The sequence below is a fragment of the Leptopilina boulardi genome, unplaced genomic scaffold, assembly GCF_019393585.1.
Source record: "Leptopilina boulardi isolate dan_hultmark-lab unplaced genomic scaffold, ZJU_Lbou_2.1 LbouV2_384, whole genome shotgun sequence".
Classification (NCBI taxonomy): domain Eukaryota; kingdom Metazoa; phylum Arthropoda; class Insecta; order Hymenoptera; family Figitidae; genus Leptopilina; species Leptopilina boulardi.
Window position 1 is genome coordinate 1,657,529 of NW_026137956.1, and position 24,912 is coordinate 1,682,440.

Here is a 24,912-nt window from a genome sequence, read left to right on the forward strand (position 1 = left end):
TGAAATCAACCCGGAAAAGAAAACTACGATAATTTTCGCAAAAAAGATAAAAAAAAAAAAGTAGAAGGAAGAGGAAATCTTCCTCATATTTATATATGTTTTGTTGTAATACATGGATATTTTTCTTTTTTCTACTATTGTATGGGGCGTTCCACGTGACATTTTGATTAAAAAAAAAAAAAAAAAAAATTTTTTGACTTGTTCATTTTTTTTCGAAATTTTTATAAATGCAGAATGTCAGAATTTCTTTTTTAAAGAATTTTTAATTAATCAAATTTTAAGGCAACGAATTTTTATTTGCCCGAAATTGAAAATGGCCTAACAAACAATAGAGAGAAAAATCGCGTCAAAATTTTTCTATCCATTGTTTATTCGGTCATTTGCAATTTCGGACACATAAAAATTCGGCGTTTTAAGAATTTTGTACAATAAAAATTATTTTTTTAATGCATTTTAAAAATATTAAAAAAAAATTAAACAAATTTCATGTATTATATTATATTTTATCTGTTAGTAGGACAGAGAAAAATGCTTTCTAAATGTATTCGGCTTCTGATAACCTTAAATTAAAATAAATCATAACTTCTATAATTTTTATTGAATCAAAAAATAAAAAAATACGTGTTTTCTTATTTTTCATAAAAATTTCGAAAAAAAATGCTCAAGTCAAAAAAAAAAATTTTATTTGAATGAAAATTTCACGTGGAATGCCCCATGTACATATAAATATATGTACTCACCCAGCATACGAATTACATTTCTTTGCGAGCTGTTCTTCCCGCGTGTGGAGTCATAATGATTGAGACCTCCGGCAATTGGTGTCCTCTTAACAGAAGAGAGTAGCCTTGACCTTCGTAGTTTGACCCCTATGAGAATGTAGAGAATGGTAATGACAGTCATGGGGACAACGAACAGTAACATGGTCGATATTTCAAAGGCGTGTTCCAACAATTTTCTTTTAATCGAACATCTTGTTTTCTCTCCACTTTTATTGCTGTCGTCAACAATACCAAATTGCATTGCTTGCGGTACTGCCAAACAAAATGCCAAAATCCATATGGCCATTATAAATTTTACTGCACGCGAGAGTTTTGACATTGTGTGCGAAATGAAGGGATAACAAATGGCCACGTATCTGTAACATATATAAATTAAAATTATTTTCTGTTATAAAGAGTATAAATGTAAACAGTTGATGTTTGAGATTAATTTAAAGATTTAAAATATTTTCACCTCAACTGACCTGTAAGAGGTTCTGAGTATTAGTAATATTTCATTTTGACAATTGACAATGCCGTATACTCTTAAGTTATCGCTTAATACATAAAAGATTGAAAATCAAAGATTCACTGTTTCAATATTTTGACTCGTATTTGCATAAAAATTAACTGAAAATTTAAACCAAAATTTATAATTAGGGTCAGTTGGAGTAAATGGGAACAAGAGGTGTTGGAGCTTAATTTAAAGTTTTAAAATTAAGTACAACTTCAATATTTTAACCTAACGCATCGAAGTGTAACACCCTAACCACTATATTGTACGCGGATATGGGAATCTTAACACAAAAATGTTTTGTTAAGCTGCATTTCAGGAACATTTCAGCCGTTAATGCGCCATTACTGGGCCAAGATTCGTTCCAACTTTGGAAAAAATGACTTGTCAAAATAAATTTAACATTTCAGCCGTCAATGGGACAATAATGACCAAATAAAGAGCCAGAGTTCGTCTCAGTTATGGAAAATTAGAATTAACAACACAGTAAACTTGGTTGTATCTTTTTCTATTGCAACGTTTTGATGCACATAAGTTATATCAAAAAGAGATCGTTTTGTGTATCATTTTTAGAAATGATACACGAAACAGTCTCATTTTTTGATGCAAAAAATTTAATCAATTTATATCAATCATGGCCGAATTGAATCGACTCAAAATTAAACGAATTTTTTTCAGATATTTTGGTAATAGTACAATTGCGGAGACCATTTCATTATTTAATTTGAAAATGAAAATAACAGAAAATCAAAGACAATGTGCAATTCGATAATTAAAAAGTGACACCTTATGAACATAACCTAAAATGCATGAGAAAAAATTTGTCGATAAAATCAATATAGCCGAGCTTTTTAGAAGGTAGATGGCAGTTTTGCTTTTTATAAAAACGATTCAGAAAAAATTTAAAGAAAGAAAATAGATGAGTGCTGCCATCTACCTTCTAAAAAGCTCGGCTATATTGATTTTATCGACAAATTTTTTCTCATGCATTTTAGGTTATGTTTATAAGCTGTCACTTTTTAATTATCGAATTGCACATTGTCTTTGATTTTCTGTTATTTTCATTTTCAAATTAAATAGTGAAATGGTCTCCGCAATTGTACTATTACCAAAATATCTGAAAAAAATTCGTTTAATTTTGAGTCGATTCAATTCGGCCATGATTGATATAAATTGATTAAATTTTTTGCATCAAAAAATGAGACTGTTTCGTGTATCATTTCTAAAAATGATACACAAAACGATCTCTTTTTGCTATAACTTATGTGCATCAAAACGTTGCAAAGATTTGATGCAATTTTTGGTCTCAATTTGATACTTTTAGGAAAACTGTGAAGTATTGGTGCCAATATTGTCCCAGTAATGTGACGGAGTTCGGCCCAATAATGGCAAATTAGGGTAACCGAGAATCTGTGCCAATATTGGCCCAATAATGGGACGAATTGATTGCTAGTACTGGTCCAGTAACGTTTGCCGTACTTCGGCAGACATTACTGGGCCAATATTGGTCCGTATTGGCAGTTTTGGCATTTTGCACATGCAAATGTACCCAACTAAAAATTTCAGTATTATACCAGAGTTGACTACTGGCGCAGTACTGGTTCAGTATTGGCTGCCGAGGCTGGGCAGTCTGTACTAAACCAGTACTGGTATTTTCATTGTAGCCGTACTGGTGCAGTACCACCCTCCCAGTACTGGCAAACCAGTACTGAGCCGATATTGAGTCAGTACTGGCTCAAATAGATTTTCTTTTTGATTAATACTAGTTTACAAAAAGTTCTAGAGTAAACCCAATGAATCTTTTTGTTTAAATATTTTGTTCATCAATATTTTTTCAACTTGATTTTATTTTTCAAAATTAAAATGCACTTTATTTTGCTGTTCTGTGGGTAAAATTATTTAAACAAAAAGTTTCCTGAGACCAGGTCTAAAACATTTTGCAAGATTTTCTTTTTGTTTTCAGATATGCAATAAACCAAAAAAAAAAAAATTTAAACGATCATACTAAAAATTAATAAATTTGTTTATAAAAAATTAATATTTTTTAAAATAAAATTTATAATTTAAATTTAATTTAAAAAATTAAATTCAATCGCAAGTAAAATTGCATAAATGCTATATTATCAATAATATAAAATATATACTTAATCTTTCTTAATAGAAATTATAAAAAATAGTTAAACCTACAAACTTAAATATTTCAATGATCAATAAAATTATTGTAATTTGTTTCTGGATGTTATTCTTTAGTTTTTTTCCAAAAGTGAATTATAAACAAAAATTTAATGTTAATTTAAAAATAATTTAGATAATTTTTTTAATAATTACCTACCTAATTTCAGGAATTTAGTATTCATTATTCTATTAAATCATTATATTTGTGATGAGTTAATTTATAAACTAATTTTGTTTTATGTAAATTAAATTGAATTCAATGTTAATTTATTTATATTTGATATAATAATTAATAAATTAAAGTGAATAATAAAATAATTAAATAGTTAATTGCATAATTATATACATTATAATAAATTATTTTATAAACATTTTTATTTTTACTTAACTGTTTTTATATATTATAAAAACTTTGGTTTTATAATAAACATATTTTTATATTTGTTTTTTGATTTTTTAAAATAATAATTTGCAATATATATTATAAGGAGGAATAAAAATTCTTGGTGTTTTCGATTTTATATAATAAAATATTAATTAGTTAGTTGACTAATTTAATTAATATTTAATTTGTGTTGGGTTACTAAAGAATTTCAGATACTTTTTCCTAAGTATACCAAAAAAGTATTACCTAGAGTGAAACTTATCTCTGTTAGAGTTAAAGCTTTCTTTTCGTATACAATAAATTACAAAACTGCCAGTACTCGACCAGTACTGAACCAGTAGTGGTTACCAATACTGGTGCCAACTCTGGTAGCCAATACTGGTAAAATGTTATCATCCCAAAGTTACGCCAACTCTGGCGCCAATACTGCGTGCCAGTACTGCGCCAGTACTGCGCCATTAGTAAATTTTTGATTGGGTAAGTAACAACTTAAAAAAAAACCCGCAAATATTACCTTTTAAATGAAGAAACTTACGTAATTTGTAAAAAATGTGGATTTTATCCCCATTTAATCGCAACTGTCCCTATTTTTATTAATACTATGTAATAAAAATTGACTTTGATTTTTGACCTTTGTTAATTTAGTTTATAAAAAATAAATTTTAATTTCTTTTTTAAATAACCCCAATCAAAAATTTACTAATGGCGCAGTACTGGCGGAGTACTGACAAGTGTTGGCGCAGTACTGGCACCCAGTATTGGCGCCAGAGTTGGCGTAACTTTGGGATGATAACATTTTACCAGTATTGGCTGCCAGATTTGGCACCAGTACTGGTAACCACTACTGGTTCAGTACTGGCTGAGTACTGGCAGTTTTGTAATTTATTGTATACGAAAAGAAAGCTTTAACTGTAACAGAGATAAGTTTCACTGCAATAGTGAAATCTCTGCTCCAGGTAATACTTTTTTTTTTAGGAAAAAGTGTGTGAAATTTTTAGTAACCCAACACAAATTAAATATTAATTAAATTAGTCAACTAACTAATTAAAAATTTATTATATACATATAAAATCGAAAACACCAACAGTTTTTATTTTTTATTAAATATAAAATATATTGCAAATCATTATTTAAAAAAATCAAAAAATAAATATAAAAATATATTTATTATAAAACCAAAGTTTTTATAATATATAAAAACAGTTCAGTAAAAATAAAAATGTTTATAAAATAATTATACAATTAGCTATTTAATTATTTTATTATTCACTTTAATTATTTGCATTAAAATAAATTTTTGAAAAATTTTTTTAAGAAAATAAAAGTTGTTTTTTAATATTTAACAAGTGTTGTCAAGAAAATTTTTTTGAATTTTTATTTTAAAAATTATTAATTTTTTTATAAAAAATTTTATTTATTTTTAGTTTGATCGTTAAAGAATTTTTTTGGTTTATTGCATATCTGAAAACAACAAAAAAAAAACTTGCAAAATGTTTTGGAATTAGTCTCAGGAAACTTTTTGTTTAAATAATTTTACCCTCAAAAAGCAAAATAAAATACCTTTTAATTTTCAAAAATAAAATCAAAGTGAAAAAATTTTTATGAACAAAATATTTAAACAAAAAGGTTTATCAGGTTCACTTTAGAACTTTTTGTAAACTAGTATTAATCAAAAAGAAAATATATTTGAGCCAGTACTGGCTCAATATCGGCTCAGTACTGATTTGCCAGTACTGGAAGGGTGGTACTGTACCAGTACTGATCCAATGAAAATACCAGTACTGGATCAGTACAGACTGCCCAGTCTCGGTAGCCAATACTGAACCAGTACTGCGCCAGTAGTTAACTCTGGTATAATACTGAAATTTTTGGTTGGGACTTGATATTTGTATTTTCCAAAATTCAGTGAGCATCGTTTATTAATGTTCTGATTTTTCGACCTAGATTTCTGATAAAATATAGTATGAATAAATTGAACAGTAATTTTATATGGAGTAATTTAATATGGAGTAATTTAAAAATAATCATTTAAACATGTCGAGAAAAATTTGACTCAATCTATGTATTTAATAAATATTTCACGAGAAATCCGTTGCATAACATCTTTCTTTATTTGTCGATTTGTCGAGGTAGACAGCGCAGTAACTAATTATGATTAATTTAAAAACATTTTATTTTAATATAATCTAAAAACCATACATTTTATGTTGACAAAATTTTATTACCAATTATTTGAATTTAAGGAGGCGTGTGATTTGTGAGGTCACGTGATTTCACAAATAAAATGTTCTCCCTAGATGTTACTGTGGAATATTAGATTACTTTTAAATACTTTTTTTTTATCGTGAAATTTTAAAGTGTCGCTTTATGGCGTAAATCTCAAATATCGAATTCCATAAAGTCGAATAAACATTTTATCAAATTTTTAAATGTTCGTATAACAAAAATAAAATTTTTTGAGAAAAATGGTGGGTAGAGATCCAAAAAATTTTTTTTTTTTAATTTTTGATATAGGAATGGTTTTTAACGTATTTTTGTCCGCTGAACACGATCCTGAGTCCCAAAATTGTCTAGCACGTCAGGATTTTGAGAAAACTGGGGGTAAATACTTTAAAAAAAGTGTTTTTGAGTCTTTAACCTCACTTCTCTCAAAATCGTTGAGTGCTAGGCAATTTTGGGACCCGGGATCGTGTTCAGCGGACAAAAATACGTTGAAAACCACTCCGATATCACTATAGGTTAAAGTCGGTCAAATATTTATAGGTTCAATTTTAGTATCGTAAGTACAATGTAGATTAAATGTAGGTGAAAGTAGGTCTATTGTAGGTCTATTATAGGTCTGATATAGTTTTAATGTAGGTCCAATGAAAGTTCAAAGCAGGTCAAATTAAGGTAAAGATAAGTTTATAATCGGTCCATTGTGGGTTCAAAGGTCGAATGTATTTTCAATTATGAGTCAAAGTAGGTTCAATAAAAGTTCATTGTGGGTTCAAAGTAGGTCGATTATAGGTTCAAAATAGTTCCGTAGGTACAATGTAGGTCCAAAGTAGGTCTAATCTAGGTTTGATATAGTTTAAAGTAGGTTCAAAGTAGGTCGAATATAGGTTCAAGATAGTTCCGTTGGTACAATCTAGGTTCAAAGTAGGTCTAACCTAGGTCTGATATAGTTTAAAGTAGATCGAAATAGGTCCAAGGTAAGTTCAAAATAAGACCAATGTAGATTCAAAGTAGGTCGAATATAGTTTCAATGTAGGGTCAAAGTAAATTCTATAGAAGTTAATTGTAGGTTCAAAGTTGTAGGTTCGATTATAGGTTCAAAATAGTTCCGTAGGTCCAAAGTAGGTTTAATCTAGGTCTGATATAGTTTAAAGTAGGTCAAAATAGGTCCAAAGTAGGTTCAAAATAACACCAATGTTGGTTCAAAGTAGGTCGTATATAGTTTCAATGTGGGTTCAAAGTAGGTTCAATAGAAGTTCATTGTAGGTTTAAAGTAGGTCGATTATAGGTTCAAGATAGTTTCGTAAGTACAATGTAAGTCCGAAGTATTGAATTTTTTAAAAAAATTATTCAGAAGATTTATTTGAAAAATCAAAAAATATACTCTAATTAATTTTTTTAAGTGGACATTTTATAATAGATATTGATTATACTAAAACATTTATGTAATTTATTAATATAAATAATTATTGTTATTTGTTTTTAAATTATTTTTATTCGAAAGAAGTGTGAAATTTTGGTATAAATATATATATACAAATATTATACAATGGTCAATCCTGCATAATAAATCTATTTCCCCTTTAAAAAAAAAATAACGATTTTAATGATATTATTTGATTTGTTCTGACAATTTGGAAAGATATATTTTTACAACTATTTAGTAATCTTTTAGATGCTTCCGACATAATTTCTTATTTTTCCTGACATCTCTGAAAGATAGATTGTATATTTAGTTTTTTGAAGGGAGAATGAGAGACAAAACACTTATAAAATTCGATCATTAACATCATAATAAAACATGACTTTTAAACTACATTCAATTTATTTTTCAACAGTTTTATGTCAAAATATTAATTTAATATTTGATAACAAAAAAAATTGTATTAAAAAATTTTTAATTGTAAAAAAAATTAAAATTTTAATAAATGGAAAGTTGAAAAAAAACGCTATAAAAATAAATATACAATCTTCTTTTAAAGGTTTTTGAATTTTAATAAAGTTTAAATTCCTGAATGCGATTTAATTACTTCACATATATGTAAAATTCATTTAAATATATTTTTGTGCAATAGTGCCTAAATTTATATAATTTTCAAAAGAATTTAAATTAAAAATATATATGTAAAAATTAATTTTTAATTTAAATGTAACTAAATTTTCATCAGATATAATTAAATTAAAAGTCTAATTAAAATGTGCCAGTTATTTGATAATTAAATTATTTAAAATTAAGTGCCATTAAAATGTTCCCAATTAAATTTAATTTTATTAAATACTTGTCAGTAGTAAATTATTATTTTGTCTAAAAAAAAATATTTTCAAAAAAAAAAAAAATGTTATAAAAGATAACTAGTTTTTTATATATGAAATATTGTTTTCTTTTATAGAAAAAAATTTTTTTTTTATACGTATATATAATATATTGTTAATATTGTCGAAATTCTTATCGACAAAAACGTATTTTACTTATATCGCGCAACTGAAAATGAAAGTAGGAAATCCTAAAGATGATTATAAAAATGTAAAAAACTGGTCCTCATCTTTATTTATTTGAAAGTTTCTTTAATTTATAGTTCCTTTTTCTTTTGCGATCTTCCGGAGAGCTTCTCTGATAACAAATGACAACCATATTGTATACCAAAAAGTCTTTTTTTTTTTTTTTTATTTATTTATGACATGCGGTCACATTCTAATTGCAAATTTTGTAAACTATCCAAAAAAAATATATTTTTCCAATTCGTTTATAAATTTTGAAAACGCTATACGATTCTTTATTTAGAAAAAAAAGTTGATACATAAACTCACGAAATTTAAAAATTTTTTGTCTCTCAAGAATAATAAATGATATATATATTTAAAGCACCTTAAATTTGCTTATGAAAACAGTAGATAGTGCGTTTGTGATATTTTTGCAAACATTTTCTACAAACGCATCGCATCATCTTGAAAAATATATAGAAATTTATTGAAAATTCTTAATATAGAAAGCTATTATCATCATTTACAAAAATATAAAATTCTTTACTCCTCAGTCAAAAATTAATTGAATTTTTTTTTTAAATAAAAAAAAATTATAAATTATAAAAAATTGCTTTGGTAAAATTTTTCTTTACTCAATTAAGTGATTCGAATTTTTAAATGTCAAGAATTTTTTAATACCCAGAATTCCCAATTCATCGAATCTTCATATATTTGTTTGAATTTTTATTTACACGAATTGTTATTTGACAGAATTTTAAAAATCCTAAATTACCATTTGTCCGAAGCTATGTAAATGTCCGAAAAGACATAACCTACAAAAACATTTTGGCGCGAATTTTGAAATTAATCCAATTAAAATATGCTTGATAATTTCTGATTGGTTTATTTTCAAATTCGCGCCGAAATTTTTTTTTTTGTAGGTTATGTTTGTTTTGCACATTTACAGCTTCGGACAAATGGAATTACAAATTCTGTCAAATAACAATTCGTGTAAATGAAGATTTATAGTGATTTGGAAATTCTGACCTTTAATAATTCTAATCACTTAAAATTAATAATTAATTAATAATAATTTTGTTAAATAATTATTCGATTAAATTAAAATTAAAAAAAAAAAATTTGGGCAAAGATAAATTCTGTAAAATAAAAATTTGGTATCTAAAAAATTTGTTAAGTAAAAATTTTCCGTAAAAAAAAAAATCTGTCAAATGCCAATTTGAAAAATGAAAATTGGTCTAAAAAAATAATTATATTTAATAAAATTAAGGGGACATACGAGGTTAAAAATAAAAAATGAGGGTTATTTTTGAAAAAAATAGAGTTAGAAATAGTAAATTATTATTTGTTTAAAAAAATTTTGTTGAATTTTTAAATTATCATGACCAACTTAAAGAATATTTAAATACGAATCAATTAACTTATTTGTGAATCTATTACTGTAAAATATTACCAAGTTATTGATGTTTCAAAATTAAAAAATAAATTTAAAAATCGTGACTTTAGGTGTTGTTTATTTATTAAATTTCCATGTAAGTTTTAATATATTGCTTCTATTTTATAGACTCCATATCTTCATGTAAAAACAATGTGTTCATAAAATAAACACAAAAAATTCATGCTTCAATTTTGGCACAGGTTTTTATTTATTTTTTTTTTTTTATGGGAAATTCCTTCGCTTCATATTATTGTATATGGAGCATTCTATGGGAAATTTTCATTGGAAATTTTTTTTTTGTCCGAAACATTTTTTTTTCGAAATCTATATGAAAAATAAGGAAATACGTATATTTTTATTTTTTTTATTTGATGAAAATGAAGGAAGTTATGATTTTTTGAAATTTAACGTCAACGAAGAAAGTGTGTTTGAGGAACATTTTTTAATCTATTGTACTAAGAAATTAAAAATTATGCTATGTATGAAATTTGTTCATTTTTTCTCAAATTTTTCAAATATGTGCTCAAAAATAACGTACCTATAACAGAAGCAACAAAAAAGTTGAAATTAAACTTATAAAGTGAGTTTTCTCAAAAGAGACACTTTCGATTTTTAATTTTTTTTTTTTTGCATTACAATCTCTGATGATAGAAGAATTTTTTCCCCTATCTGCGAAAGTGGTATTTTTAGTTTTTAAATTACTATTTATAATTTTTTTTATTACGGCTCACAGAATTTAAGCATTTTTTCTACAAATATAACCTTTTTCCATTAACATTCATTTGTTTTTTTTTAATTTTCATAAAAACATACTAAAAATCGTTGCGTCAAGCTTAAAAATTGTAAATAGTAATTTAAAAACTAAAAGTACCACTTTCGCAGATAGGGGAAAAAATTCTGCAGTCATCAGAGATTGTAATGCAAAAAAAAAAAAAAATTAAAAATCGAAAGTGTCTCTTTTGAGAAAACTCACTTTATAAGTTTAATTTCAACTTTTTTGTTGCTTCTGTTATAGGTACGTTATTTTTGAGCACATATTTGAAAAATTTGAGAAAAAATGAACAAATTTCATATATACCCAATGGGAAACTGCCACGAGTAACCATTGGCGTATTAATGGCCCAATGATGGGAGCCAATGAAAAAACCATTGGCACCCAATAATGGACCATTATTGGTAAAGTCATGGGCTGTCCACGCCGATGCCAATGATTGGCAACCATCATTGGCAAATTATTGGCAACCAATAATTAGCCAATATTAAAAATTTTAATAATAATTTAAAAAATCAATAATTTAAAAAAAAATTTATATTTTTATTATTTTTTAATAGTTATTATTATTATTATTTTATTTTTAATAATTAAATTAAAATAAAAAAATGGTCATCAAAGTATTAGTGAAACTATTTCTTCCAAAAAAGAGTTTGTCTCAAATCCAATTAATAGGAGAGACATCGGGCAGAAAAAAATTTCGACGAGAAAAAAATTTTAGATCACTGCTTATATACCAATCAAGTGGCATCTCAACTGCGAGAAACAGTGATGTTCGCCCTCCCTTTGCGGCGTTGAGTGAACTAAAGTCCAGAGCTGAGCCATCAGCGCAGCGCGGGAACATTTGAAAAATTTGATTTTATTAGATATTTTATTTTATAATAATTAACGAATTATTAAGTATGACATTATGTTATTAATAATTATTAATGACATTAATTATTTATTAAGTTAATTATTTGTCATATTTAAAATAAAATAAAATATCTTATAAAATCAAATTTTTCAAATGTTCCCGCGCTGCGCTGATGGCTCAGCTCTGGACTTTAGTTCACTCAACGCCGCAAAGGGAGGGCGAACATCACTGTTTCTCGCAGTTGAGATGCCACTTGATTGGTATATAAGCAGTGATCTAAAATTTTTTTCTCGTCGAAATTTTTTTCTGCCCGATGTCTCTCCTATTAATTGGATTTGAGACAAACTCTTTTTTGGAAGAAATAGTTTCACTAATACTTTGATGACCATTTTTTTATTTTAATTTAATTATTAAAAATAAAATAATAATAATAATAACTATTAAAAAATAATAAAAATATAAATTTTTTTTTAAATTATTGATTTTTTAAATTATTATTAAAATTTTTAATATTGGCTAATTATTGGTTGCCAATAATTTGCCAATGATGGTTGCCAATCATTGGCATCGGCGTGGACAGCCCATGACTTTACCAATAATGGTCCATTATTGGGTGCCATTATTGGAATTATATTGGCATCCCTGGCTCCCATTATTGGGCCATTAATACGCCAATGGTATTTTTCCCATTGGGTAGCATAATTTTTAATTTATTAGTACAATAGATTAAAAAATGTTCCTCAAACACGCTTTCTTCGTTGACGTTAAATTTCAAAAAATCATAACTTCCTTCATTTTCATCAAATAAAAAAATAAAAAAATACGTATTTCCTTATTTTTCATATAGATTTCGAAAAAAAATGTTCCGGACAAAAAAAAATTTTCAATGATAATTTCCCATAGAATGCCCCATATGTGAGGCAAAATTTCTAAAGTGTACCAATTCAAAAAAAAAAAAAATAATATCTTATTTCGAGCTGCAATTTGCATAACGAGTACTTCATCCATAAATTATTATTAATTTTTATCAAAAACTGTAGGGGGGAAAGAGGATTAAAATTACGGTCAATAGTGAATTTTTGAAAAATTATAACTTATTGAATAAAAGGATGAAAAAAATTTTGACCCACATATTTTTGAATGGTTTTTTTCTGCTCTTTCGAATGAAGCAATTTTTTTTTTTTTTTAAATTCAAAATTTATCCCTTTTTTTGAAAAACAAAAATATTTTTGACTTTTTTTGAAAAAAGGAACTATTTTTTTTCTTTTTTTTCAAAAAAAGTCGAAAATATTTTTTTTGTATTTTCAAAAAAAGGGGTAAATTTTGAATTTAAAAGAAAAAAAATTACTTCAGGAATTTCGCCCTATATGTATTTAAATATATGAAATTCTTACCTCTCAACGGTAAAGGCCGTAATGGTGAGAACAGTTGCACTAGCCGCTGTTTCAGCGGCAAGACCACTGAGAACGCAAAAAATTTCCCCAAATGCATATGGATAATTATACCACATTGTGTACATTTCCGGTGGTAGACCGGAAATTAATAATAACAAATCAGAAACAGCCAAACTGAAGAGATAATAATTTGTAGCAGTGTGCATTGATTTATTTTTTGAAATCACAACGCACGTTGAAACATTTCCAATTAAACCAGTGAAAAATATAATGACATAAATTATTGTTATTGGTAATACAATATACATTGGATCACGATTCTCGTCAACAATAGTTTTAACATATTGTTTCACTGTACTCACATTCTCCAACTCGGAAATTGGTGAATTATATAGCAACGAATCATTCATCATGATTTTTTTCTTTATTTTTTGTCTTTAAAATTTTTTTTTTTTTTTTTTTTGATTCCCACCAATCACTTGATTTTAAAATATTTGAAAAAATTATGTTTATAGTAACATGTTATTTTTCAAAATTTTCATTTTTTATCATTTTGAACATGTTCGGTATTTAATATTCGTTTCAGGAATATTCGATATTAATGTTATTTTTGGAAATGTTCAATTTTGGACATGTTCAATTTTACTGTTTCTTTAGGGCATGTTTGCTATTAATGTTCATTTTGGACATGTTCAGTTTTTATGTTCTTTTTGGGGTATGTTGAAAATTAATGTTCATTTTTAGACATGTTCAAAATTATTGTCCCTTTTGTATATTTCGAAAATTAATTTTCATTTTGGACATGTTCAGTTTTACGGTTGCTTTTTGGGCATGTTCAGAATTAATGTTCCTTTTTGGATATTTCCAAAACTAATTGTCAGTTTTAATGTTCTTTTTGGACATGTTTAGAATTAATGTTCATTTTAAACTTGTTCAAAAATTAATGTTCCTTTTTGGATATTTCCAAAACTAATGTTTATTTTGGACATGTTTGTTGTTAATGTTCCTTTTGGACAAGTTCCCTATTAATGTTCACTTTGGACATGTTCGTTATTAAAATTCCTTCTGGACATGTTCAAAATTAACGTTACTTTTGATTTTCTTTTTATTTTAATATTTTCTATTTAATGTTCCTTTTGGACATGTTCAAAATTAACATTTCTATTGAAACATGTTCACTATTATTTTTTTTTGAAAAAAAAATTAAACATTCACTTCAAATTCGATTGAAAATATCGAACATGTCCTCTTGAAATACGCGCACATACACAAATGGTTTTTTATTCAAACTGATTTTGAAAAATTAAAATTTCACACTATTCACTTGATCGAGTTGTTTTGTAAAATATTTCTCATCCCTAATAAAATGTCATATATAGAAAATAAAATAAAGAGAGAGAGAGAGAGAGACAATAATTTGCCCTTGGTTCAATTAACAGTATTCAAAGAAGGAAATTGAAGCAGCACGTGTGGAGAATTTCAAAGACGCGGCTCAATTATAACAAACTAGAAGGGAAAATAACTTTTTGTATGTAATGTTATAAGGTTTAATGTCCCTTGAGCCAACACTTGAATTATATTCACCGGAATCAAACATCAACTTCAGAGAGAGAGAGTGAGTTCTTTAATTCACCAGCTCTTTTATTAAATTGTTTTTTTTTTTTTATTTTATCATCAATTTTGTAATTATTTTTGTATTATATTTATAATGGACTTTTCAATTTTTTTTAAAAATATTATTTATTTGGTTTATAATGAATTTTTCAATTTTTTTTAAATATTTATTTTTTTCCGAGGGGTATTTATTATTATTATTATTATTATTATTCTTATTATTAGGGGATTGATAAAATTATTTTTTTTATCCTTCGTTACTTAAGATAAGCTATTGTCTTCTTAAAATTTTGTGTGAAGTAAGACAATATTTAAAAAAAAAAAAATAAACTAGTGTTCATATTTTTGGCTATTAATAATCATACACAAACACTGACACACAGAGAGAGATCTATTTTGCTCGCAACTGAGCAATTTTTTGTTACAAGTGATTTTTTTTTCAAAACTCAATGAAATAGTTTTCTCTTTCATCACTAAAATCATCACATCGTTTTTTTTTCTTCTCTTCTGTTTCAGTTTCTTGTTCCGTAACTTGTTAGATTTCTTAATGTCTTTTTTATTATTATTATTATTATTATTATTCTTGCTTGTTATCCTCCCTTTTTTTCGTATGACTTTTGTTTTTCGTTTCTTATATATCAAATCCTTTCATTTATTCCTTTAATTTTTTTTTTCACTTTTTCCTTATTTCTTATTCTCGGCCTCGTTATTTTTTTCCAAATTCCTTGCTTCCTGTTCTTTACTTCATCTTCTTTTTGTTATATATTTCCTTTCTTCTTACTTGTTTATTTTATTATCTCTTGGTTTTTACATTATCATTTTTTTTTTTTTGGTATTTCTCGATTTTTATTTCTTAATTTTGTTCTTTGAATTTTTTTCTCAATCTTTTCTTAGTTTTCTTATTTCCTCAATTTTTTTTTTTTTATAATTTTTTCCTGAATTTTTAAATTATTTCTTAAATTTTTCTTGATTCTTTTTTTCTAACTTCTTTTTTTGATTTCAAACATTTTCTTGATTCTTTTATCATTTTTTTTGTATTTTTTTCCTTTTTTGATAAATTTTGTGGTAAAAACTCGGGTTTTCAAAAATTTTTGTTAAATTCAACTTTATTTAATTTTTCTTAATTTCCATCACTATTTTGTTTTTTTTTTTTTTTTTGAAATCGAATATTTTATTCGCGAATTGAATGAATTGATTTTCGCGAGAAGGACATGAGATCAATGCGACATCCTCGGCAATGAGAGTGTTTGCATTGATGCGAAACAAGTAGACTGAAGAAGAGAAGAGCGACGACGAGCAAATGCCCGTGGGGAAGGATCTGCCACGGTCTCTCGGCACGATTCACTGGAACCGATACAAGGCGCGAATTCGAAAGAAACTCCGGCACACGTGAAATTCAGCATCCCACACACCGAATATTGGTCCAGCATCTCCCACCGCTCAAATTTTTTTCCACTTCTCCTGCGACGCGTGCCGCCTTATAACACCCGCGCTCTTTTCTAAATCCTGAAATCAGAGAAAAAGAGAAAGGAAATTGAGCTTAGGTTTGAAAAAAATATATATATATGTATATGTATATTTTTGTGTGTATATATAGATATATATAATATCGAGCAAGACCACTGTATATATATATATATATATGTAGACGAGGATAAGTTCAAGGAAAAGAAGTCCTATCCTTCCTCAAACTAGTTTACTGGCGCCATATAGGGATTGGTTTTTGCCTTTTTCCAATATTCCTGCTTCTTTATATTTGTTTAACTAACTACCGCGTGTGTATGTATTCAGGGAAAATAAACATTCAACACCTATATGTTCCCTTTGCTTTTCTTACCGAAATTTAGAAGAAAAAAAAATTGACAATTTTTTTTTCTCAGTTTGTATGAAAATTTAATAAAGAAGATAATAAAATTTTCCTTTTTTTTCATGAAATTTGGTTTTAGAGGAAAAATTATTTAAAACGTACTCATATTTAAATAATTTTTTTTTTTACTAAAACTACTGATTAGTGGATTTAAAATAATGATTCTATGATCTATTTTGCGCTAAAACTATTTTTTTTTAAATTTTTTAGAAAATGAATTTGAAATTCGCGCCAATTTTCGCGTTCATATTTTATTGGTTAAGTCTATATGCGCAGGCGCGACTTGAGTGGATTCTACAGTGGTTGCCATAGCAACGTACAAGAGTAAGAGAGAAACATACACTGAAAGAAAAATTTATTTGATTTAAATAATCGATTACTTGACTTATTAAATCAATATTTATTTCTATCAAATAATTATTATTTGAGATGGTATTATTGTTTCAAAATACAGAAATTATTGATTTGAAAACAATTTATTTAATTTAAAGAAAAATTATTTGTTTCAAGTAAATATTTATTTGATAATAGTCAAGTCAAGCAATATTGCTGTAATTTTAGGTACTGTGGGTATACCAATTTTTTTTTACTAGATAAAATTTTAATAAACAAGATTTTAATTTTTCCTTTTTTATTAATTTATTTAGAGGAAAAATTATTTTAAAAAAGTACTCAATTTTAATAATTTTTTTTTTTTACTAAATCTACTGATTAATCGATTTAAAATAAGGTTTGTGTTATCTATTTTGCGTTAAAATTGTTTTTTTAATTTTTTAAAAATAAAAGTTTGAAATTTGCGCCAATTCTTGGGCTCATTTTTTATTGGTTAAGTCTTTCTCCGCAGGCGCGACCTGTGCGCGTTCTATAGTGGTTGCCATGGTAACGTATAAGAATGAGAGAGACAAACATAGTTCATGTCTCTCTCTCTCTTTCTTTAATTGTGACCTTCTAAAACAACGAGAACGCAATATTTAATTAATTAGAAAATAAAATTTTTCATTACGAATGTATTTTCCATTAAATAATTAATGTAATTTAAATTTTATTTGTTGTTGAAAATTCCTGAATAATTGTATTAAAATCAATTCATAGTAAACTATACATATATATGGTTTAAAATAAAACATAATGTATAGTTATTTAATTAGACGATAATTAAATTAATAATTAATTAAAATTAATTTAATAATAATAATAAAAAAAATATTAATAGAAAATTATGAAAATTAATAAAAATAAATAATATAATTAATAAAGTACAATAAAAAAAAAATAATAATAACACTGAGCTAAAAAAAATATGCAATATTTCAGTTAGTTGAGGATTATAAAAAAATCTTATTTTTTAAATGTTAAATAACGAAAATAAAAACATTCTTTTTTTTATATGTTAAAAATAAAAAATACATTTTCCTTTTTTTTTGAACAAAAGAAATTTAAATATTTTTTGTTCAAGGTTTTTTTTTGAAACAATTTTTAGTTGAAAAAATATCACAGTGATGAGTGCGTTTAATTCAATTAGGATATTTTAATATAAAATTGAAATTGCACTCTTCATTTGGATATTCGCGAGAGAAAAAAAACAGTTTGTTTATTTTCAATATGGGATTTATTTGGATCCATCATATTCTATATTTAATTAAAATAAGAATTTTTAATTTGAGATAGAAAATTTGCTGAAAGCTTTCATTGTTGTTTGTTTAACCCATTTTTTATACAAACTGCAGAAAATCTATTTCTCATGTTCAAGTTGATATAACATTAAATTTCCAAAAGTCTCACAATTATAATTTTATTATTATTATAATTATTATAAATTTAAAAAAATTATGATTGCTTTTTATAATTTTTATTAATTCAATGAATTACTCTCTAAATTTTAATTAGGATTTGTTTACTAATTCAAATTAGTAGGAATTTGTCATTAATATTTAGTTAAATTTTATTATTTGATTTAGTAATATATTTTTTTTTTTTATTAAATTTTTAGTGAAAAAAGAATTAAAATTTAGTAGAAATTTTTACTAATATAATTTAGTGAACGAATTATAACTAATTGTTTAAAGAGTAGATATATAGTTTTTATTGATTTAAATATATAATTAGATAATAACACAGGCACACAAAAAAAAGTCAGGCCCCAAAAAACACAACCCCATATTTCTATGTTTTTGGGGTCGCTGAAACAAGTCCTTTCCTCCCTTAACCCCCTACAACCCCCTGAGAAGAGGTTGGAATTTCAATTTTTACAAAAAGTCGAGTACGGTATCTATTCCTATGTTTTTTTTGATTGCTGAAATCAAAAAACACCACCAAAAACAAATTCTTTACCCCCTTAACCCCCTACAACCCCTGGGAGGGGGTTGGAATTTCATTTTTCACGGCGCTAAGTGTAGAAAAAAAATAATCATAGGTAACTTTCTAGAAAAATTTATTTTTGGTGATGTTTTTTGGTTTCAGCGACCCAAAAAACATAGGATTAGACACCGTACTTGACTTTTCTTGAAAAATGAAATTCCAACCCCCTCCCAGGGGTTGTAGGGGATTAAGGGGGTAAAGAATTTGTTTTTGGTGGTGTTTTTTGATTTCAGCGACCAAAAAAACATAGGAATAGATACCGTACTCGACTTTTTGTAAAAATTGAAATTCCAACCCCTTCTGAGGGGGTTGTAGGGGGTTAAGGGAGGAAAGGACTTGTTTTTGGTGGCATTCTTCGGTTTTAGCGCCCCAAAAAACGTAGGATTAGACACCTAACTTGACTTTTTGTGAAATTTAAAATTTTTACCCCCTCCCAGAGGGTTGTAGGGGGGTTAAGGGAAGGAAGGATTTATTTTTAGTGGTGTTTTTCGGATTTAGCGACCCAAAAAACATTGGAATAGACACCCTACTCGATTTTTTTTTTATTTTGAAACTCCAACCCTCGTGAGTAGGTGCCAGGTGGTGGTTGCGGGAAAATGGGTCGGCAAAAAAATTTTTCATGGTCATATTCGGTTTCAGCGACCCCAAAAACATAGGAATATGGGGTTGTGTTTTTTTGGACCTGACTTTTTTTTTATTTTGTGCTTGTATAATTAAATGAATTATTTTCTAATAGCAATAAACTTAAAAAAAGAATTTGGTCTTTAAAATTTTTTAACTTATCTTCCTTGTTCATTTAAGTATGATGTTCAGAATATATTTTTGATAAAATGTCACACGTTAAAAACAAAAATAATCTTGAAATGATGAAAAATAATCTACATTTGACTTTAAAATTTTGTCAACTGGTCCTTGCCCTTCTGATATAATATCAACTATGCGTCTCTATATAATGAATTCAAATATACATATATAGAAACACACCTGATCAAATATTCTTATAATCGTAAAAAACAAGAATTTAATTATTATTTAAAAATATTAGAAACACTAAAAGAATTTAAATTTTATAATATAAAAACTGTTTATATATTACGTAATGTCCCGTTAGAAAAAAAAGTCGATTTCAAAAATATAAAATTTTGATATATAACAGAAAGACAAATAATAATTTGCACTAAAAAAAAAAAAATGCAATTTATATATATTTGATAAAAAATTAAATGAAGTCATAAAGACATTTTTTTTATCTATATACTATTATTATACAGGGATTAAAATTTGGAAATTTTAAAATTGAACAGGTCGGTATGATAAGTGTTATGCAATAACAATAATTCTTTCTATTTTATTTGCCTCACACTGCGCCTCTTTTGACCTTAGAATCTTGATTTTCTACACGACCTCTTCGCGTTTTATCGAATGATTTAAAAGAATCTTATTTCCAGAATTTTCAGCTCTACTTTAAATATAAAAATAGAAGAAGGGCCTCATACTTTATTCTATATATCGAAAAAAATTTTTTTTTTCAAAGTTTTATCTTATATTTTTGAAGACATATTAAAAATAATTTTTATATTCATTAAATTGTTTATATAATTTTTATATTTCAAATACTAAAAAAAAAATACAAAAAAAAAATACGAAAAAACAATAAAATAATATAAAAAATATAATAAAACAAAACAAAAAAAAAAAACAGAAAAATTAAAAAAAAAACGAAAAATGAATATGTAAAAAAGAGTATTCTCATTTTAAGAGGAAAAATTCCACTTTTGCGATAATCTCTTCATAGAAAAAAACCGTGAACTGAAATTAAGAATATAATCTAGGCTCACATTTAAGAATATTGTGTATTATACTTAAATTCAGTATATATATATATATATTATTCTTAAGATAAGACTATACCTATACTTCATTTATAAGTATAAAATATTTTAAAATATATATATTCTTAATTTAAGAATATATTATACTTAAATTGAGTAAATATTATTCCCAGATAGCACGTAAACTTGCAGCAACCTTGCGGCAAGCTTCAATTGTCCCACCTCACCCAACTTGCATCGTAAGCTTACCGTAAGATTGCAGTGTAATGTTACTGCAAGATTGCACAATAAAATTATCGCAAGGTTTCTCAGTAAGCTTGCACTGTAAGCTTGTAGCAAGGTTAGTGCAACGTTGACAAATAACCTTGCTTTAAACTTAATTTTTTTTTAATGTTTAGTCTAATTTATATAATAAAATTATATAATTTAGACGCAACATTAAAAAAAAAAATTTTAGGTTCAAAGCAAGGTTATTTGACAACCTTGCACCAACCTTGCTACAAGCTTACCGTGCAAGCTTACTGAGCAATCTTGCTATAATCTTATTGTGCAATCTTGCAGTAACATTACACTGCCATCTTTCGGTAAGCTTACCATGCAAGCTTTCGGTCAGGTGGTACATTTGAAGCTTGCGGAAAGTTTGACGTGCAAGGTCAATGTGCAAATCAACTTCATTTTTAAAAAAACAGTAATTATTTTATAAAATGGATATTATATTTTATTAATAAAATTCGCAAAAGTGAATAGTTTTTATCTATAAAAAAAATAGAAAAGATTAGACAATTTTTTTAATTACGCATATGTTTTGAAAATGAAACTGAGATTTTGTTCAAGCAGTGTATTATAATGATTGCAAAAAAAAGGGGGCGTAATGTTTATGATAAAAGGTAATAAAATTAGTTGTTAAAAGAATCATGTGTTTCATATAATTACTTCCAGAGCGCGGTCAACTGTTGACAATAATGCTCTCGTTAAGAAAAAAAAGGAGGACACTCAATACTGTATTACGTTCCCATAATAAAATTCAGTCATCTGTAACTATAAATTTTCCTATGATTCAATTTTAATGTTTTTTTTTTTTTTTTTTTTTTTTTTTGTTTGAATTTATAATTATTGAAAACATTCTACGTCTTGATAAAAATTTTAAATAATTATTAAATTTTTGTTTTTTAAGTGATCAGTAAAAATTCAATGAAGATTGTATATATGACTGATTTCTTCTAATTTTAAGAATATATTTTAAATTTCATGGATACATTCTAATTGCTAAGAATATAAATATTCTGAATTTTTTTCGTTGTACCACTAAAAATTTAGAATATATAATATTAAGAGGTTTCTCTTTGCATAGACTTTTAAGATATCCTTTCAATACAAGAGTATTTCCATTTGAAATAGATTTTATTTTTTATTTTAAAAGAAAAAATGTCGAAAAAATTAGTCAAATATTTTCCTCTTCAATTTAGTGTTTTCTTTTTGTTTCAAAAGGATTTCAACTGATCAGAAAATTTTCAAAAGGTTTTATATATATATATATTTTTTTAAGAGTAGGATCCTCTCAAATACAAAGGAGATCCATTTAATAACGCATACATAAAAGGAAATTATATAAATAACGTAAAAAATTCTCTTAAGCGGAAATTTTTTTTTTTAACATTTTAATTATTTTACTCAAATTATTAATAATATCAAGAAGAAATATTAAAAAGAAAATAATAAATAAAAATAATATTATTAAAAAAAATAACCAATTTTTATTACTAGATAAAATTTAAAATTTTTAATAAACAAGATTTTAATTTTTCCTTCTTTATTAATTTATTTAGAGGAAAAATTATATTTAAAAAGTACTCAATTTTAATAATTTTTTTTTTTACTAAATCTACTGATTAATCGATTTAAAATAAGGTTTGTGTTATCTATTTTGCGTTAAAATTGTTTTTTTAATTTTTTAAAAATAAAAGTTTGAAATTTGCGCCAATTCTTGCGCTCATTTTTTATTGGTTAAGTCTTTCTCCGCAGGCGCGACCTGTGTGCGTTTTATAGTGGTTGCCATGGTAACGTATATGAATAAGAGAGACAAACATAGTTCCTGTCTCTCTCTTTCTCTAATTGTGACCTTCTAAAACAACGAGAACGCAATATTTAATTAATTAGAAAATAAAATTTTTCATTACGAATGTATTTTCAATTAAATAATTAATGTAATTTAAATTTTATTTTTTGTTGAAAATTCCTGAATAATTGTATTAAAATCAATTCATAGTAAACTATACATTTATATGGTTGAAAATAAAACATAATGTATAGTTATTTAATTAAACGATAATTAAATTAATAATTAATTAAAATTAATTTAATAATAATAATAATAAAAAAAAATATTAATAGAAAATTATGAAAATTAATAAAAATAAATAATATAATTAATAAAGTACATTAAAAAAAAATAATAATAACACTGCTAAAAAAAATATACAATATTTCAGTTAGTTGAGGATTATAAAAAAATTTTATTTTTTAAATGTTAAATAACGAAAATAAAAAAATCCCTTTTTTTATATGTTAAAAATAAAAAATACATTTTTTTTAAAATTTTGTTCAAGGTTTTTTTTGAAACAATTTTTAGTTGAAAAAATATCACAGTGAGTGCGTTTAATTCAATTAGGATATTTTAATATCAAATAATAGATAAAAAAAATAATATAAATATAATATAATAATATAATATTTATAATATAAAAATAATATTATTAAAAAAAAAAAATTTAACTAGGTATATTATAAGTTTGTGAAAAAATGCTATAGAATTTTTAGAATTTTCTAAGATGGGTAAAGGTTAAAGATATTTATTTTAAAAAAATAATGTCGGACTTGCAATGTTTCTATGTTGGGATATAAATCTAAACCTTTATTAATTTTCGTAACATGTGCTTTTTGATTTATACGATAACGAAACAAAGCAAATGTCTAACGCACGTGTTTCTTTAATTTAATCCTTTTTTTTGTTGTTTTGTTACAGATTCAATGAATTAGTGCAAAAAAAGAATCTTGAAATTCGTCTGTGTTATCTCTATATGGTGAGTAAAAAATTACTATATATTTTGAAAGAGCAAATTTTTATATATGAAAACAATTTTAGAAAAATGTTATTTTTGTTCAAAAATATTGTAAAATATACGTGTATATAAGTATAGTCTAAATTTTTATTTTCAATATCTAATTATAGATTCTAATTTTATTCAAAACTTCAATTGACAATTTGCAATAAGATGATATATATATATGTATATTACGAGATATATTTAAAGTCAATAAAATATAGTTTATACTATAACGAAGTTATGTCATTAAAGAAACATATATATATATTACAGGAATAAATTTTATTTTTGAACAAAAATATACAAAATGTTTTGATCCAAAGAAATATATATTTTGATACTGTACCAGGAAATGATATTCTAAGTTTCAGAATAAAATCTTGGCTACTGGTTAAAAATATATTCACAGAAAATAAAAAATATTCTAAAATAAAAAATTAAAAATATGTATACTTGGGACCTATGTTAGAAAATTTCATACTTAAATTCAATTTGTAATATTCTTAAAATTAGAATATATTCTTGGTACTCAATATTTATTCTATAAATGCTCAAAATATTATATATACTAAATATTAAGAATATATATTCTAAATTTAAGATTATTACACACTGAATTTAAGTTTAATTATATTCTTAAAATAAGTTTACTATTTTTAAAATAAGATTAATATTCCTAAAATAAAAATTGTTACTTCTGCAAAGTACATTATACTCTAATTCAAAGAATAAAATACTTGTAATGTACATTCTTTAATAAAAGCCAAGAGGATATTCTTAAATTGAGAATATCATTATTTCAGCGTGAAAAATATTTGAAAAGCGAAATTTTTATCCGAAATAACTATAAATAAAAAGGAATAATTTCATATTAAGAAGAAAATACTTCATCGAAAAAACAATATTCTAAAATTTAGAATATATACTTGGGACCTATTTTAAAACATTTTATACTTAAATTCAGTATGTACCTAGATAGCACGTACACAGAAAAAACCGTAAACTGAAATATTTTATACTTAAATTCAGTACCTACATATTCTTATTTTAAGAATAATATATACTGAATTTAAGTATAAAATATTCTTAAATTAATAATAATATATTTATCAATATTTTATACTTAAATTAAGTATATATTCTTATT

General features: G+C 25.2%; 2 protein-coding genes across 5 annotated transcripts in view; one reads left to right on the forward strand and one right to left on the reverse strand.

Moving 5' to 3' along the window:
- LOC127288297 (uncharacterized) overlaps nucleotides 1-24,912 on the forward strand; it is a 164,288-nt gene that overhangs the window by 74,190 nt on the left and 65,186 nt on the right. For all 4 annotated transcript variants that reach the window (XM_051315672.1, XM_051315676.1, XM_051315675.1 and 1 more), the window contains exon 2: nucleotides 23,684-23,741. In XM_051315672.1, coding sequence (XP_051171629.1) covers nucleotides 23,684-23,741 — 58 coding nt within the window. The remainder of the gene's footprint in view (nucleotides 1-23,683; nucleotides 23,742-24,912) is intronic.
- The window catches only part of LOC127288285 (pyrokinin-1 receptor-like), a 66,010-nt gene that overhangs the window by 37,736 nt on the left and 3,362 nt on the right, over nucleotides 1-24,912 (reverse strand). The window contains exons 2-3 of the mRNA XM_051315648.1: nucleotides 12,991-16,110; nucleotides 741-1,135 (exon numbers count right to left, since the gene is read on the reverse strand). Coding sequence (XP_051171605.1) covers nucleotides 741-1,135; nucleotides 12,991-13,403 — 808 coding nt within the window. The 5' untranslated portion in view covers nucleotides 13,404-16,110. The remainder of the gene's footprint in view (nucleotides 1-740; nucleotides 1,136-12,990; nucleotides 16,111-24,912) is intronic.